Raw genomic sequence first — 19,532 nt, forward strand, 5'->3', positions numbered from 1 at the left:
TCCCCTCCCTCCCTAATTAGGATACTTTCCAAGTGTCATGGCCTAGAGGAAAGGGTCTCCTGAAACTAAGTTGGAACACGTATAGACTTGAGACAAAAATTTTTTTAGGCAATAATACTGTAGGAATTTCAGTGAAGCTAACACAAAAGTGTTCAAGGAAAGAGAAGCACCAGAGAGACAATCAAGGCACCAAAGTGCGTTACATGTCATGTTCTTCATATTTGCCTTTTAGAGTCCTCTGGGAAGTTCGGACACAATTCTCAAAGGGAGGGAGAAATAAAAGGAAGGCCAAAGAACTAGGAATCAGACAGATCTGTTCCACTACTCAGTGACTGAGGAGTCCTGAGCAAGTAGTATTTAAGCTTCCCTCTAAGGCAGTTTTACCCACCTATTTACAACAGAAATCTTGGGAAGAGTAAATGAGCACAACTTGGGTATAAGTTCAAAAAAATGTTAATTTCTCTTTCATTCAGGAATGAAGGATCTAGTGAAAAAGAAAACTAGGATTTATTGCAAAGTGTGAAACAAAGGAGAAAATATTCATTTATTTAGTCAACATATATGTTTTGCATACTTGCTTTGTGTTGCCTTGTACTAACCTACACAGATCTGCTGATTCTCACGAGTTTAGCTATGATAACTGGTTTGTGCAAGCTTGCCACACAGCATGTAAAACTGTTTACTTCATGACCAATAGTATGCTTTTGCAATACAGACTATGACCAAACATGGAACACAAGTTTTCTTTAGAATAATGCAACTTGGAAAAGTCAAAGTAGACTTTACTAGCCCCACAAACTAACCAACTGAATTAACTTGTTAAGACAGAGAAAAACTTACTGAGTTAAGAATGAAAAGGAAAAGCATAAAATGTTATCTTTGTGTGTCCTAGGAGCTAAAGAAAATGGGCTGTAAAAGAGAAGAAAAAAGAAGTGAGTGGGTAAAGCGATTGAAAGTGGTGATGCTAAGACTAAAATTAGAGCGACAAGAAATATCTGAATCTGTTCAAGTGGCCACAGGGAAAGAATACAAGTTTAGAGCAGTATTTTGAATAAACTGGAGTGGATAGAAGAAAGGTGTGTGAAATCCACATAGAAGAAGGCTGCAGCCATCAGAAACAAGATCAATAGGAGATTGATGTTATCTAACAGTAGCAAGAGAGAAAAGAAAGCCCAGTTTGGAGCTACTATGATCAAAACAGCAACCAGGATTTGGTGAAAGCTTGAGTATAGAGAAAATAATGTGTACCTAAAAGATGGGATAGGAAGGATAAGTAAAATCAACTATTCATATGATTATTTGTGAACATTTTAACTATGAGAGTCTGCTGTAACCAGAAATATGGAGCATGAGGAAGATAATAGAAGCAGATGCATAGGATATATTCTCAGGACTGCCACCTACTGACATTTCGATCTTGCGCCAGTGAGTTGAGCTCTGTGAGCATCAGTTTCCAGTTGTCTAAAATGGGACCAGGCATTGCAGAGGGCAGGATGGTCACATTCAAAGATTAACCGCATCTGGAAAGAGCAGTAGTATCTGCAGCCCTTGGAACTCCGCCATGATGGTTTGCCCATCCAGCTTGAAACGGTAATCTATCCCAACCTGTGTGGCAGAAGCAAACAATTATATCAATGAGGGGAAGAGTCTTCTGGTCTTTATCAGGTGTGTCACATTTGAGTACTCTGCCAAAATCAATTTGGGTTACACTTCGTATTTAGCTTTTGATGGTTATCAGAGTCCCAAGAAGCCATAATTTTCCTATATTCAGCACAGATGCTGTCCCACTCATCCTCGTAGCCTTAGAACCTACCAGAAGGCCTGGCACATAATAGATACAATAAGTGATTTTTTTTTTTTAATTATTGAACAGAATTTCTTGAACACTGGAACATAAAGCCAAAGATCAATTCCATTCACTTTTCAGAACTCAAACTGCGGGGCCGGCCCGGTGGCTTAGCGGTTAAGTGCACGTGCTCCGCTGCTGGAGGCCCAGGGTTCGGATCCCGGGCGCGCACCGTCGCACCGCTTGTCCGGCCATGCTGAGGCCGCGACCCACATGCAGCAACTAGAAGGATGTGCAACTGTGACATATAACTATCTACTGGGGCTTTGAAGAAAAAAAAGGAGGAGGGTTGGCAATAGATGTTAGCTCAGAGCCGGTCTTCCTCAGCAAAAAGAGGAGGATTAGCATGGATGTTAGCTCAGGGCTGATCTTCCTCACCAAAAAAAAAAAAAAACTCAAACTGCGAAAGCAGCAGCTGTCTCACTTCAGAATGGGTCTAAGGTTTTGTGCCTCTCACTGGAGCTCCCTTTTCACTTTCCCGTTCCCACCCAGCCTGAGCTAAGTCACAGATATCGATTGTCAGACTACTTGTGACTGATATATTTGTCATTTACACTCAGATTCCTGGTTTCTGCTCAGATACAGGAAGGAAAACAAAGTGGCTGGCTTCCTATCACAATGAGAGGGAGGCCTCTGCATGGCCATCACTCACTCGCAATGAGGTAAGGCACCTCATTTTGCACCAGCGTCTCTCACCAGGTGATAAGGAATTCTCTCATCAGGATTAGTGTCCTCAATAAGCCCATAGGTTCAAGTTTATGTCGATACCTCCATGGCCAATTTGTCATATAAAACCATTTTTAAAAAGTACACAGCCACACTAGCCATTCTTTTTCACTTTATGCTTGTTTTTTCATTTTAAATATTTATTGAAGTGTAATATACATACAGAAAAATGTATCCATTATAATTGTCTGCAACTTGAAGAATTTTCACAAAATAAACATACCCCGTGAAACAAGAATTTAGACTAATGAACAGAAACTTGTCAGCACTCAAGAAGCGCTCTCATGGTTCCTTCCAGTCACTACCCACATCCATCCTGACTTCCAACACCATAGATTACTTTTGCTTGGTTTTGTCTTTTTTATAAACAGATTCGTACAGTATGCCCTCTTTTGTGTCTCACCGTCCCTTTATTGCCTGAGGAAATGGGCCTTTGTGTAAGTCGGAGTGCCATGATTTCATGCTGATAACTTGACCATAACACGAGGAAAGGAAAGCACATCTTGAGGCTGTATTACATGAGGGCTTTGTGTTACACTTGGTCTTTTTTAAAACAGATAAAGTCAGAACCAGTTTAAAAAGTTCAAGCTACACAAGAGACACGTTAGTCTTGCTGGTTGAGTATCTAGGCCTCAAGTTACAGCTATATGTTAGGAGCTTCCCACATTTGGATGTGTACTGAGGCAAAGGGATCGGTCTCCCTGAAGCACGTGTAAGGACTGGACAAGAGGGCAGAAGGCAGCCTGGACTTGTTGGCACTGGCACATAGCTGCCATGGAATTTAAAGACTTATAACTGTTATAGTCGCAAGGACCCAAACCCTCTGTAGCTGAGGCTTTTAATGCCTTGGGATAATGAAAATTAAGACAATTTGGCTGGCAGAATTCTAGTAAATATTCTGCTCTTGGCAGAGGAATCAGTTAATGTCCTAGTCCAGACTGACAAGACAAGAGGTGCCCAGCCCCCTCCCAATAAAACTCAGCATGACAAGAGAGGATCACGGGAGCAGGGATGAAAATACATTTTTCTGGAGAAACAGAATGAATCAATTTGCGGAGAGCACCTTGCATCTTTTTCTCAGGTGATCACTTTCCATCTTCTCCTGGCATTTTATGGTCTTTAGCACCAATAACCAGTGAACAATCCGTAATTTGCTAGACGTCTTGGTGCTTGGGTCCCATCTTCCATCATTCAGACAGCCAGCAATTCCCCAAGATCACGTGGTTCCTCAGTATAAGCCAGGAGAAAGGTAGGATGCTAGAGGATTAGCCCCAGGTGGTTCTGTTCACTAAATGAGGAAATAAAGACCTAGATAGTTGAAGTTATCCAATCCTGGAACAACAGTGGCTTTAGACAATAGGTGGTTATAGGGAGAGTGCAGAATACCCCCGATTTCACTGGTGCCGTTGACAAACTATCCTCACTACCAAGAATTTTAATAGTAGCTAATGGCTGTTGAGCTAACGTTATGTATTATTTCTTTTAATCCTCAAAACAACCCCATGAGATAGGTACTATTATTGTCTTCATTTTACACACAAGCAAAATGAGGGACAGAGAGATGGCCATATGCTGACGTTATAAAGTAGATTCAAACATTTACTTAAACAATAGCTTTCAAACATTTTTACCATGACCCAGTGAGAAATTATTTTACATTGTAACCCAAAACATACACTTATACATACCAAAAAGAAAAGTTTTAGAAAATAATACTCAGCCTGACTACATGCCTTAGATCAGTGTTTTTATATTTTCTATTGTATTTTAAACTCTTTTCTTTTAAAATGCTCACTGCAATTCACTAATGTATTTCACGACACATGAATACCTTGTGATCTGCAGTTAGAAAAACACTGATCTAAGGCATTATGTTATATTGCTTTCCCAGACTTTTCCTATTTGATTCTCTAGGAATGGATTTTAAGACCATAGTGTTAAATTTACCACTAGTGGTGCGTTGGTAAATGTTTAATAAGCAGATCTTTGGGACTTGTGAGAGGATACTGATTATTAATGTTTGCTGATTTCTGCAATGTAAATACTCCCACCATGGCCAATTTGAAGCACCAACATGATATCACTGAACATAGACTTGGGAAGAAATACACATAATTGGCTCTTGAGAGCTCATACCAGCCAACTAAAGCATACTAATAATTTTCCCCAGAATTTTTCAATAAAGCAGAACTGAAAAACTATGTTTTAAATTCACATCAGTGAGCAAAAGAGCTCCATCATGCTGGAGATAACTTGTCAATGGCATGTAATTGCCTATTTGATGAGATAAGGATTATTCTAAGCCCAAAATCTCACAGTGTCTGATATGCACAAGTTGTTTTTATTTGAGTATGGATTCATATGTGCTTTAACTTGAAGAACATCAATTAGGCCCTGATACTTAATTATCTGTACACTGAGGTATCTAAAATTCCGTGACTTAAAATGTTTCTCTTTTCTCAAGCCAATGTTTTGGCCCATTAAAAATCTGACCATCCCTAAATGGGTAAGAAATTAATTTGCATTAAAGTGCTAAAAACTGATGGCTTAATATATCAGATGACTTTATTTGTGATAAGTAAGAGAATCGAGAAAATGGGAATTCTTATAAGAGTATGAAGGAAGGGATATAGTTGCATTTCTAAGAAAACCCATCATAAATAGGGTAACACAATGGGAACCATCAGGCAGCCTCAGGCCATCTGAGATTCAGGACAGCATCAGGCATCTGTGGAAGGGCGTAACTGGGTAGGAGGAAAGTTGAAGGATTAAATAAAATAATCTACATAGCACATTAATCATAGTTTCTGGCACAGGGTAGGCGTTCAATACCTTTAACGGAAAGGGGATGGGAAAAGAAGGGAGGTTCTACTCAGGAATCAAACAAGTGAGAAAACAGGTTTCAAACTGACTTAAGCAAAAAGAAGAATTTATTATCTCATATGCTGGGAAATCTTAGCCGGATTAAACAGCAAGTATAATACTGTCAGGTCTCACTATTTCTCTGTCTCTTGGCTCTGCATCCCAGACAGGCTCTTGCCTGATGGTGTTAAGATGGCTCCCATAGCTCCAGGCCTACATCCATTCCTCTAAGTCACTCTAACAGAAAGAGGATGCTTTTCTCCTGGTGGTTCTAAAAACTGATCTCAAATTAACCCTGGTTGGAAATGATTGGGTCACAGGCTCATCTTGGAACCAACTGCTGTGGCCAGGGACATATCACACTCCGGTTAGTCATATGTGTCACAAGCCACTTATCAAGCCAAGAATGGATTCACCTCACCTTATGAACATATGTTTTGGTTCCTCAAAGGAAAATTGTGAATAGTTTCTGGAAAAATTGAAAATGGATGCTAATCAGTCAAACTACAAGGGAAAATCCAGTTTTGTTCTAACTGATGAGAATGTTGCTTAAAACTGAAACTTTCCCCAAATTTCGAACATCTTATTCAGCAAGCCAATTCAGGGGTCATATTCAAAAGATTTAACAACTAGCATCAAGTTATGAAAATGGGACAGCAACCATACCCTTGGAGCTGGAACCTAAAGACACTGCTGTGCCAGAATTGAATGCTTTTGTTGCTAGGTCTTGAGGAAATTGGGGGAGGTGGTGGAGATATGCAAGAGGAAGAACCAGAGTGGACAGGAAGTGGAGGAATATTCAAAGGCCTTGGCGAATTGACTATTCACCAGCTGGATGGAAGTATTTCAATATTTTAACAACTAGCACAGATGTACCAGTGTGTACTAGCTGGGTTTCAGCCTTGACTGAATCTATTAGCAGCTACCTAATAAAGAAAAATGTGCTATTGGCTATTACCTATCTTATTCAAAAGCATGGCCTCTGAATTATGAGATTGTTCTTTTAGCAGGAAGACTCTAGAAGGTGTAAAAACTTACTCAGCTAACAGGATATAGGATAAACACAAACATACACACACAGAGAGAAGTAAAATCAAACCATAAAATAGAAAAAATGGTAGTAGAACTCATCTTTTCTTATCATTTTTTATTTGTGACAAATACAGTTTTCATGAACTCATCCTAACAATACCTAATAGGTAGATTTACAAATATTCTTCTATATTAACCCACATACTTACCATTTCTGGTGCTCTTCCTTCTTTCCTATAGATTTGATTTTCTATCTGGTGTTATTTCCTCTTACTTTGAAGTAATTCCTTTAGCATTTCTCATAGTCTAAGACTGCTGCTAATGAAATCTCTCACTTTTAGTTGCCTGAAAAATGTCTTTATTTCACCTTCATTCTTGCAGGATATTTTAACTGGAAATAGAATTTTTGGATGATTGACCAGTTTTTTTCCCCAGAACTTGAAAGATGTCATTCCATTGGGTTAGGGCCCCCATTGTTTCTGATGAAAAGTAAGCCCTCATTCATATTGTTATCCTGTACACGTGTGCTGTTTGACTCTATTTTCAAAGTTTTCCCTTTATCTTTAGTTTTAACAATGTGGCTATGATTTGCCTATGTATGGTTTTATTTGTATCTATCCTGCTTAGGGTTTGCTGAGCTTCTTGGTTCTGTACTCTTATGTTTATCATCAAATTTGGGGAATTTTCAGCCTTTATTTCCTCAAGTATTTTTTTTCTTCCATTCTCTCTCCTATTCCTCCGAAACTCAAATTACATATGTGTTAGACCACTTAGTATTGTCCAGCTGAAAACTGAAGTTTTGTGCAATTTTTTTTCAATCTTTTTTTCTCTGTGGTCAGATTGGATAATTTTTCATCTATCTTCAAGTGTACTGGCTTTACCATCTCAACTCCATTGTGTATCCCTTCTCCAGTGAAATTTTTATTTTAGATATGGTACTTTTGAATTCTAGAATTTTTGTATAGTTTTTTTAATGGTTTCCATTCTCTGCTGAGATTCTTCATCTATTCTTTTATTTCTTTAAGTCTTTGAACATATTTATAATAGTCTATTTAAAGTTCTTGTCTGCTAATTTCAAAATGTGGATCATTTCAGGGCCTATTTCTAATGAATCCTTTCTCTCTTTACCCAGGGTCGCATTTTCCTGTTTTCTTACATGTCAAACAATTTTTTTATTGTATAACAGTTATTGTAGAATTACATTATAGGTAGTCTCAATTATGTCATCTTCCTTTAGGAGTTTTTAGTTTTGTCCTAGCAGGCAGTTAAATAACTAGCGGATTATTTCAGTTTTGTTAGGCTTAGTTTAACTCTTTGTTAGGGCAGGTCTATTTTGGATGTAGTCCTATGACGTGTCCCTTATTCCAGAACTTGGCCCTTACTCATAGATGGTAGCATTTCTGGGAATTTAATTGAAAGTATAATGTGCCTAGTGTGGTCTCTCCACTCCAGCCGTGTTGGAACTCCAACCTCTCTCTGATACTCATGACCTTTGATATCGATATTTATCTCTTAATGCTGTTGCAGGCAGGTGATCTCTGCCAGGCCTCACTGAGTCCCACCCTATGTATAGCCAGTCTAACCCCTGCACCACACAGATCTTATGCTCACCATCTCCATGCAGCTCTCTGCCCCACAAATTATAACCACTTCAGAAGCCAAGAACTCTAATCCTTGCCTCTTAAGGTCAACAAGACTACCACTGCTCCAAGGCAGAAAACTCCCCCATGAAGAATGTTGGGGAATTCATAGGGGAATCACAGGGCTTCCCTTATATGTTTCTTTCTCTCAAGGATCAGTTTGCCTTATATGTTTTATCTAGTTTTATAGCTATTTTCAGCAGGAGGGCAAGTCTAATACCAGTTACTATGACATGGCCAGAAGCAGAAGCTAGCTACAGATATTCTAAAGACTTCATTTAGCACTAAGCAAAGATGGTGCTGTTTCAAACATTTTACCGTTTATGTACTGAGGAAAATTTGAGAGATGGGGGAGATGTTTTGTAGAAACATATATGTGTTCTCTTTTGTAAGACTTGATTGGGCAATAATGATAAAAGTCATCTTAAATTCTAATTCTATATTTACTTCTCACTACCACCTTGAACAATTTGTGTTACTTTCTCTTTCTCTCTCTCTTAGCAATAGATAATCTAATTCTTTCTCACCAGGAAGCAGTAAGAGGTCATTCACTATGCAAAACACTTTGACATTATACAAGAGAAAGGACTGTATACACACAGAACATTATGAATAATAACCACTTGATGGATCATATTATTAACAGGTAAAAATGTTCTGTGAACAGTATTCCTCCATTTCTTCCCCTTCACTGTTTGTCCAAAGCTAGAGGGAGGGCTTTTGACAAGCCCAGTTTCTGTACTCTGTTCATGCTGACAAACCTGTAACTTCTATTAGACTTGGCAGCTTCTAAAAGGAAAAGGACAAAGGTAGACGGCAGGGAGTTTGGGAAGGCTCCAGTACGAAGGCTTTGTAATGAAGTTAGGAAACCTGAGGATGAAAAACAGCTGAAGTGGCAACACACACACACAAACACACACACAGAGGAAAAACCTGTGCACTTTGGTGTTTAGAAAAATAAAGATTTACTACTTTGAAGGAAAGTGAATAAATCTTTCATATATTCTATATTAAATGACCCAACCAAGTTAATATTATTAATTAGAAGTAAATTACCAGTGATTACTCTAAGGACCAAAGTTTAGTACAATTGTAAATCTGTTTGTCTACCTCATAAAAACATTTCCTCTAAATTCAGAAGATAACAGAAACAGGAGATAAGATTTTTGTTGCGTCCAGGGTCAAATAGTGAAGTGGGCATTTCTCCTTTTGGCATCATCAACATCTCTTTCTGACTGCATCATTCCAATTGGCATGTCCCCTCTTCAGTGTAGTCACCTAGGGTCCTTGGCCTTCTTTTATCTTCTCTGTGAATAAAACAAGCTCATAGGAAAGGGTCTGACCAATTCATTTCCACTACTCAACCTAATTTTTTGGTTATTTGAAGTTTTATAGACATTGTGCAATTTCAAATTTCCTCAAACTAAAGAAATTTAAGAGAAAGCAGAACTCTCCATCCTAACTTCAAATCTTAATACATAGGCCTAGCCTCTACATTTCTGCCTTGCCATTCATGTTCTCAAGGAACTTCACCTATTATTTGGTGTGTTGCTCTCCATTCCTCCTAATCTCTCTCAGACCAACAATGTGTGTCCTAATTTTTCTAATTTCTCCAAATGCTCTCAACTTTTCCAGTTTTACCTTATACATTTTCCTTTAAAATCAGCAATTTAAAGTCAAAGGAAAGATCAAAGCCATTTGGGCCAAATTTCTCCAATGCCGAAGTTGACTCTTGACCTACCACAACATCATTTTGAAAAAAAATGGGTCTTTTCAGTGATCTTCATTCTCTGAATGGAATTTCCAAATTATTTTTCTAATCTCCTGACCAATCTCTCAAAAAGTTACATGCTACTTGGGATTTATCATTTAACCAACATTTGACAACTACACGTGAAGCACTGTGGAAAATACAACAATGTCTAAGGCATTGTCTTTGATATCCAGTAGCTAACAATTTAATTGGTAAGAAAGAACAATTTTAAATTGCTAAATTTCAATTTAAAATAAACTATGCAAATAAATGTGAAACAAAATATGACCCTCATAACAAACACAGCACAAACTATATGGGAATTCAGCAAACGGAGGACTCCCTTACAGCTGGAATAATGTGGAAGGCTACAAGGAGGAGAAATTTTAAGCTAGATCTGCTAAAAATGATTGACTTTTAAATAGGCAGCTACTCACAATAATTTCTTAAAGGCTTATGGAAAAAAATACCTTTGTTCTCTAGTGAGAGTAAAGAAATTAGAATTGTGCAACGATACATCCTGTATCAAAAATGCCAGTATAGCTACAAACTCTGTCTACCCAACTGAAATTGATCATCTAAGAACAAGGGCCATGTCTTTTGTTGCCTATAATTCTAGCAACTGAAAATTTTATAATCAAATTTATAGTCAAATTGCACATGCTAGCACTAACCCTAAATTTTCTCCAGATCAGTTGGGTGTGCAGGCTTTGAGCACTCTCAGAAGCTCTTCAGCAACTTGAGGGTTTACTTCTAGGAAAGAGTGAGCATGGTTTCTGGTTTTATATCTACCCTGGACAAACTACTTATTCATTGAGTCAAACTGGATTTCATTTCCGACACCAACTCCCTGGGCAAAATCAAGAGGGGAATGACAATATGTATTAGCATATGCAGAGTATAGACATGCTTCCTGCCCACATATTCCAGGAGTTATATTCACAGCAAACCTCTGAGATTCTATTAATGCACCGATTAATAAAACATTGGTGAGCAAGTTGCATGCAGAGAGGGCTACACATGCTTGTCTATAGTTGACACATCACTCATCATCCCTGAATGGAGAACTTTGACTGCAGAATTGCAATTCTCTGCATATGAATGTGGCTGCAGTGGGGAGCCTGTTTATCTGGGGAATGTGCTGCTGGCTGATTTATAATCAAAGGAACCTGAAAGAAGTGGTTGGTGCCCTTTCCCACAATCCGATAAGCTGTTACATAGAGATAAGCAGTTGCATTGAATTAAGCATGTTTGTCTATTTTTCAATGTTAAATTTTAATTTCCTGTTCTTTTAATTTCTTAGGGCTTCATTTTAAATAATGCTAAGTGCTCGTAAATTACACATGGCCCTACAGCCTTAATCATTATAAATTCTGCTTTAAGGAAAAGGTAAATAAGAAAATATTAAGACAGTGTATTTAAACATTACTCTAATTGATTTTTAATTTGTAATTCTCTAAGTCTACATTAAATGTTACTTAAAGATGCCCTGTCAGAAGGCTTAAAGGAAAAATATTTTACATGATGTTGTTGTCAGTCAATTTGTTTTTAAGATCTGTATATCTAATTTTTAAACGTATATAATATATGTAATATGTAATGGATTGCTTTTTGAGTGAAGCACTTAACAACAATTGCCATGTTAAAAGATATCCGTGGTAAACTTAGTTTTAAGACTGTCACAAATGATAGAGATAGTAGAAACAGATGAGTACTTTTCCATCATTCTCTATATAAAATATCTAAGCACTTAGAATGTTATTTGATGGCAGGGATAATGTTCATTTGTTTACAATTAAAGTTTATATCCTGGGTACCCAGCTCACGGCCTAGCACACACACAGTAGGTGTTCAATAAATATTTGATGAGTGAATGCATCTCTGAAGCTTTGAAATAGGATAAAATGCATGTTCCTAATTTAGTATTCTCCTGACCAAAAACTTAAGTAAATGTAGGTCAACTTGGGGCCACATGTCTCCTGGCTTCATAGGGACCCACTACAGAGGCAAATTCCAAATACAAAGGAAGAATTTTCTCCTGCATATATAGAAAACAATTCCTAAAGGCTGTCTATTGACAGTCCTATCATCAAAGAGCATAACAGGATAAGAACATTTGGGATGATTAGGTAGGTAATGAAATAAAATAACTGATTTCTCTACTTTAATTTCCATTTCCCATGCCATAAATAAAATAGTAAAGAATTACTTGCAATAATTGTCTTGGATATCTATATTCCTTCAAGAAATATTTGTTGAATATCTTCTGGATTGCAGACACTATGCCAGGCCCTGGATACTCAAAGATAAATAAAACATAGCCCCTACTTGTGAAACAGGTAGACTGACATATACTATTACTTTCAGTATAACGTGACATTTCATTTGAAGTCTTCTTTGACTAAGAGCCTTTTCTTAAGAGAGAATTAAGCTTTCCATAAACTATAAGATCATTTTACTCTTTGAGTAGTCAACTTTCTTCATACTCAAGAGATATCTATGTTTTTTTTATAGATACATGGTAAGATTGTGTTGATGACCTTCTTTTAATTAACTATTCTCTTTTATTAGGCACATAAAACAATTATTTTATAGAGCCAATTTCTGCTTCATCATTAGCAATAATGATCACAGTGTCTTTTGCCTTCCGTGGCAGTTTTGCTTCAAAGGGAATTGCACATAAAGATCAAAGAGGGGCCAGAAATTGATATGGAACAAAAAAAAAATACTCTACTACCAGTATTAAATTCTTTAAAAATTATTATTATTAGACTTTCTGGTACCCTGTGGCAGATCTCCCAGAGAGGCTGTAGGTAACACTGAGCATTCAAATGACTGCTGCTGTCATTGCTGAGATTCACACCTAAATAAACAAAACAAGACCCAGATGACTTGTGTGTCTCAAGAAAACAACCTATCACTTGCTCCACACGAAAGGAACAGAAAGCATGTGGAAAGCCAGGTTTTAAAGGGTGCTGCTAACAGGAGAAGGGAGAAATGTCAAAAATGTTGAAGTAAACATTGGACTAGTTCCTGTCTCGATGTTTTTGTTGAGTTTTGTTTTTTTCTTCATACCCTAAAAATCCCAAGTGTTGTGCCATTTTATTTATTCTCAAGGAGCAGACAGGGAAACAAATATGAATTATAATAGTAATAACAAATATTTCTTAAACTAGCTACAACAGGAGTATAAAGGAGGAAGTAAACAATTTGCCTTGGGAAGAAAGATAGGAAAGAATTCTTGGCCTTTCCTGGAAGTGACTGTTGAGTCTTAAATGATAAGTGGGTGTTTACCAGACAAATGGGTGTAGAAAGGCATTCCCAGAGAAAGGAACAACATGAGCAGAAGCAAGGGATCATCAACATCCCAGGTATCCTTTGAAGTGAACACACAGTTCAATATAGCTGATGCATAGGTTTGAAGGCTGGGGTGGGATGAAGGCGGTGGGCATGGTGAACAGTAAGACTTGAGGGCTAGCCAGCGACAAGATCATGAAGCACGAAGAAGTCAATTCTTCAACCCAGAGGCAAAGGGAAGTCAGTTTAGATTGACAGGAGGTGGCCACTCTGATCAGCAATTAAGATTATGCATTAGACAGAGCACTTCCTCCAATGGGACACCACTCAGATTGTTTACATTGGCTAATGTATCTGAGAGCACACAGGTAGTGTGTGGCATCCTGATTGAGTCAAGGCACAGCCAGGAGAGCCCCCTCCTTCCTAAAACCCCTCCAGTACACAATCATGCACAAAAGCAGGAGAGCAGACAGGCTCACTCACCACACACGCAGGGGCATGCAACTGTACCCTGTCAGGAGAAGGCTCCAGAAATCCCTGCTATTTCTTCTCTGACCTGATTCTGAATATAAGTAGCTTACCTCATCTAGGGAGAAGGGGGGCAGCAGAGTGAGTGTGCTGACTACTGTTTGCTCTAATGCTAGGGAGCTGGGCATCAAGAGTACAACAGTAGGTCCGTTGGTTCATATGTGCATGCAACCGGAGGGCTCCACACCAGGGTTTTAGAAAGTTCCCTGGGAAGACCCCAGCCTGCTGTCAAAAATATAATCCTCACAGCAGGGCTTTGCCTGATTCCTAAAAGAAGCACATGTTCTAGCCCATAATGTAAAAAGAAGCTTGATTTTTGGAACTGTCCTAAGCTACAATCTACTGTGCAAACCCCAGCACCAGCACTCACTGTACTCCTCTAAATGTGAGGGCCGCATCAGGAGTTGCCTAACACTGGCTGGAGGAAGAAGCCATCAATAATTACACTTTTTTCCATCATCTATATGGTACAGGTAAACAATAATAAATTTTAAAATTTTGTACTTGAGAAAAGTTATCTTTATCTAATTAACATAAAGGTGCTTTGGGGGCTGGCAGCAGCTCCTAGCAATCTACTGCTGTGGTCCTGCTAGAGATAACAAGAGCCTGGCATAGTGGGGATAAAAAAGAAGTGACTTTGAGAGATGTTAAGCAGGTAGACTCATCAGAACTTAGAGGCTAATTGGAAGAAAATAGGAGGGTGTGAAATGGGAAGGCCTCTGTTGTGCACGTTTCTAGCTTGAGAGCCTGAGTACAGAGAAGATCCCTTCACAGAGATAAGGGACAGTTTATGACATGTAGACCTTGAGGTGTCAGAGGGATGTGTGGCCAGAGCTGTTAAGCAGGCAGTTAACCTGGGAGTCATTTAAGTGATAGTTGGAACTGTGAACACTAGGTGAGCTAGCCCAGGAATGGGGTGGGAACGGAAGGGTGTTCAACAATGGAATCTGAGAGGTAGTCAGAAATGAAGCATGAAAACAGAAACTTAGGAAATTGGAACAGGTAAAAAATAGTTAAGATTTCAATTAGGGTCAAGTAAAATGAGGACTATAGTAGGTTTATTGAATTTAGAGACCAGTAGATCAGTAGCAGCTTTTTCCAAAGCCATTTTGTTAGAGCAGTGGAGGCAGAATCTTGATTGCAGTGGGCCAAGAGCACCTGGGAAGAGAAGTGGGGACAGTGCTACAGGCAATTCTTTTGAAGACGTCACCTATGAAGGGAGGATAGGGCTGTGGTGGTAGGAACGCAGAAACGGTGACAGAATTACAATTGTGTTTTGTTTTGTTTCCAAATGGAAAGAGAAGAGTGGATAAAAAGGGGTTGTTTATAAATGTAGCTGAAAGTGAAGGGACAAAGACTCATAACCAATTGCTGTTCTACCAATATCAAAGTAAATGACTCAGTAGAGAGAGTATTGTACTCGGCATTAGGAAAACCAGAGTCTGAACACTAGTTCCAACCTAAGTACACTTCGTCAGGTCACGTTACCTCTTTAGTCTTGGTGTCCGTTTCTGGGAGACAGGACCACTAAGATCTTTACCAGTGTGTTGGAAGGACTGGGTAAGAATACTTGTGGGAGAGTGCCGGGTGCAGTGGTGCAGGATGTGTTCAGTAAAAGGTAATTTGAGTCCTTATCCCACCAAGGGTCTGAATGCGGACCATCAATGTAATTACTGTTGCTTTCTTTACCATTTTTGTTCATATAATTTTTATCTCTTTAGGAATTTGGTGACAGGCTCTGTGAGTCTGTTCCTCCCTTATATGAAGGACAGGCCAAAGATCCAGTTTGGAAATGAGAAAGGAGGACTAGCAAGTGACATTGGCTCCATCCATTGATATCTCCCAGAGGTCCATAAATGGGATTCATGAAGATGTTGACAAGACTTCAAGTTCTTACCTTAGCTTTGTTTTCAAAAGGATTTTTACTCTCTTTAGCGGACCATAACTTTCTGAGGAGGGAGATTAAAATAGAAGGTGACCTTGTTTTAGGGGGCCTATTTCCTATTAATGAAAAAGGCACTGGAACTGAAGAATGTGGGCGAATCAATGAAGACCGAGGGATCCAACGCCTGGAAGCCATGTTGTTTGCTATTGATGAAATCAACAAAGACAATTACTTGCTACCAGGAGTGAAGTTGGGTGTTCACATTTTGGATACATGCTCAAGGGATACCTATGCATTAGAGCAATCACTGGAATTTGTCAGGGCATCTTTGACTAAAGTGGATGAAGCTGAGTATATGTGTCCTGATGGATCCTATGCCATTCAAGAAAATATCCCACTTGTCATTGCAGGGGTCATTGGCGGCTCTTACAGCAGTGTTTCCATACAGGTAAGATTGGCCAGTCCTATTGCTAAAATGCTGTGTCTCTTGTTTTAAGTCTTAGGGGAACAAAAGGAGAATATCCTAATAACTTCATTAATGGATGATATTAAAATGTAATTGTTCATTTCTATGGGTATTTGATAATATGAGTTTGCAGACAGAACAGTTCTTTAGTAATGAAAATTTGTTTAGAAGTATATCAGGTAGCTAATGTGTAGCATAACAACCTAGCCCAAAATTCAGTGACTTCAAACAACAATTATTTATTATTATAGTCTGCAAGTCTGAATATTGGCTGGAGTGAGCTAATCAAGGCTAGTTTCAGCTGGGGCTCTGCTCCAGGTTGTCTCTTTTCCTCCTCCTGGAATCAGTGGGCTAGCCCAGGCATGTTCTTCTCGGAGTGATGGCACAGGTGCAAAAGAATGCAAACTTAACTGCACAGGTCCCTTCCAAGCTTCTGCTTGCATCACATCTGCTAACATCCCATCAGCCAAAGCAACTCACCAGGCTCAGCCCAGAGTCAAGGAGCAGGGAAGTATGTGCTACCCACAGTACAAGCTCTGTAGAGTTACATCACACAGGATGTGGCTATATGGGAGAGTAATGATCTGAAGCTATCAATACAATCAACCACCAGAAGGTACGATATCACTGAGCTCTATTTTTTTTCACACTAATTTTTACGAAAGCATCACTTTGTTGAGATAAATTATAAACAATTTCTCATGGTATAAATCTGAAAATGTATGCAGAGAAGCCAGATAATTACTACCCCCCCCAAAAAAATAAGAAGAAATAATTTAGCATGCAACTTAAACTAGATAAAAAGCTGATAATTGGCTCTCATAATTTTGTTAGGGAAAGAGGGAACATGTTATTCAAACTCTTGCAATGCTTACTTACAGGGTCACAGAATTTTAGAGATGGCAAATGCTGAGAAATAATCACGTTCAACTTTCTCATTTTCCCAAGCCCCACACAAATTGGTTTCATGAAAACTCCCATTGGCAAGTAGCACAAGAACTAGAACTCAGACAGATCTTTTGTATTTTGCGTTCTTTCAACTGTCCCATATGATTTCTATATGTTACTTGAAGTTCAATATTTGTCTGGTGAGAGCACTAATGTTACAGTAATAAAAGGCCTTGATTCTAGGAGTTATATACTTTGCCTCCTGCCAAATTACTATAATCAAAGCCCCAAGCATTAAAAGAAGTCATATGACTCTCATGTTGTCTGTCTATGTCACAAACCACTTAAATTGACTCTATTTGCATTGGAATAACCTTATTTCTATATCCCAGATTCATGGCATTTAAAATTCCACGTACAATTCTGTGCTGTTCTAAATGAGCTATTTCAAATTTCTTTCCATTTTCAGAGCACACACTCATATTATGAGTAATTAGGATAATTGGTTTTTCATAAACATCCTTCGAATTCATTAGATGGATAGAAAATATTGCACATCATGTTAATTTTGCCACTATTTCTATACTTGGATCAGGAGAGATGGAATTTGCTATTTGAGAAGAGAGAATTAAAAATATGTACCTGTATGATGGGTTGTAATTAGTATTTTGGTGGTGAACATGATGTAATCTATGCAGAAATAGAAGTACAATGATGTACACCTGAAATTTTTACAATGTTATAAACCAATGTTACTGCAATAAACAAAAAATTTTAAAAAAATAAAATAAAATAAAAATATGTACCTGTCATACTTCAATAATAATTTTGCCAGATGAGTACCAAACATTTTATAAATATTTATATTATATCCCCTATTACCACTAACAAAGGATTACATATACGCCTTTCTGACCTCAGTTTCTCCCAATGCAGTAAATAGCACTCTGCAGCAGATGTGTAAATATCTATTTATCCAAAGTAATTAACAAACTGTGCCAGGCAAATACATTTTTTTGAATTTAATTTTAGTCTTTTATTACCTATATACTCCTCAAAAGAGTTTAGATCGTTTTAGAAAAAAGAAAAATGTGGGCTATTAAAACCCTGTACTTGTTCACAAGGGAAGAAGCCACTTCTTAATCAGCAAAGAATCTGTTTTATTATTTCATTCATCTGGTCCATATCAGCATAAAGTCACAAATGCTGATATGGTTTTTATCTCCACAGTATGAATAAAGAAACCAAAACTATCATGCTTTACTGAAAAGGGTATCGATTTTGGCATCAGAAAGACTTGGGTTTGAATTCCAACCCCACCATTTACTAGCTTATCTGTAAAATAGGGAAAATAGCATCTACCTTAAAAAGTTGTTGAGAGGATAAATTGAGAAAATATGTGGGAAATGCCTCACCAAAAAACTAATAGATTGAATAAATGGTAACTATAATGTCCCCCAAAGTTATAGGAAGAGTCAGTGGAAGGGCCACATCTGCACCAACTCCATAGTCTTCCCATGGCCAGGCTGTCCCACGAAGTCCTTGCTGGTCCCCCTGTGCTTCTTCAGCAAGTCAGTCTGTATAAAGCTCTTTCTGTGTGTCCTACACTGTTGCAGGGGTTAGAGAGACCAGTAAAGTAATAGAGAACACAGCATTGACCTCAAGGACATTCCAATCTGGCTGTGGGTACAATACTACTATGAAATAAGAGTGACTACAAATAAGAATATGTTCATGTGATTCACAAGGTAACAATGACCTCTGGAAAGATTTTGAGAATGACTGACAGAATGAAAGTTGCATTTAAGAAAGGCTAATTGGGCCACAGTGTGAATGAGATGCTGGATCTGAGGAGGCTGATCAGAAAGTTGTGGCAGATGTCCGTGCGCAAGAAGACAAAGACCTTGACGGGAGTAAGGCGGTGAGCTGAGAGGAAGGGAAGGAGAGGGCTTCACTCCCTCCTCCGTGGCCCCCAGGTGTCCTGACTGCTCAGGCTCTGATTAGGCCACACACTGGTCCAGGCCAAGGTGAGCTGGGAGGAGGAGCAATTTGCCTATAAACTGACCTCAAGGCAGCCTTCCAAGGAACCCTCCCCACAGGGCCCTGCTTTCAGCTAGGCACCATGCGTGAAAAGAAGTCTTAGGAGGCTCTTACATAGCTAAGAATTTCTGTCATTTTTTTGAAACATATCTGTCTTTTAATAAGAATTCCAAAAAAATAGTCAACAGCAATCCAAAGCAATAAATTCCTAATGGTGAATTTGCACTTTTGTACACTAAGGAGGGAAACATTTTAGGAGAGAGGATGTTTCGGGGTACCTCTCACACTCACCTACTTCTGCTTCTGGACTCATTCTGATCATATACTCTAGCGTCTGGTAACCATGGTAACAACGTGTCCTTGGTAGCTGCAAAGATCCATGCATGTCAGTCAACACTGCCATCCATTTTTAACTACTTTTGGCTTCCTGAATATTTACTGGAAAGTGTCTTTGCTTGAACTGAGCAGGGGAAAGAAAGAGGGAGAAGCTATAAAAGAAATGTACTAGTGCAAATCCACCACACAATTTTAAAAATTCCTATCATCTAATTGTAGCATCCAGTTCCAAA

At 38.5% G+C, this 19,532-nt stretch overlaps 1 protein-coding gene across 1 annotated transcript in view; it reads left to right on the forward strand.

The window, feature by feature from the left end:
* Window positions 1-15,549: 15,549 nt before the first annotated feature.
* Window positions 15,550-19,532, forward strand: part of GRM3 (glutamate metabotropic receptor 3) — a 97,755-nt gene continuing 93,772 nt past the window's right edge. Inside the window, exon 1 of the mRNA XM_058524679.1 lies at window positions 15,550-16,017. Within this exon, the coding sequence (XP_058380662.1) occupies window positions 15,550-16,017 (468 nt within the window). The remainder of the gene's footprint in view (window positions 16,018-19,532) is intronic.

Source organism: Diceros bicornis, chromosome 3 (genome assembly GCF_020826845.1).
Source record: "Diceros bicornis minor isolate mBicDic1 chromosome 3, mDicBic1.mat.cur, whole genome shotgun sequence".
Lineage (NCBI taxonomy): Eukaryota > Metazoa > Chordata > Mammalia > Perissodactyla > Rhinocerotidae > Diceros > Diceros bicornis.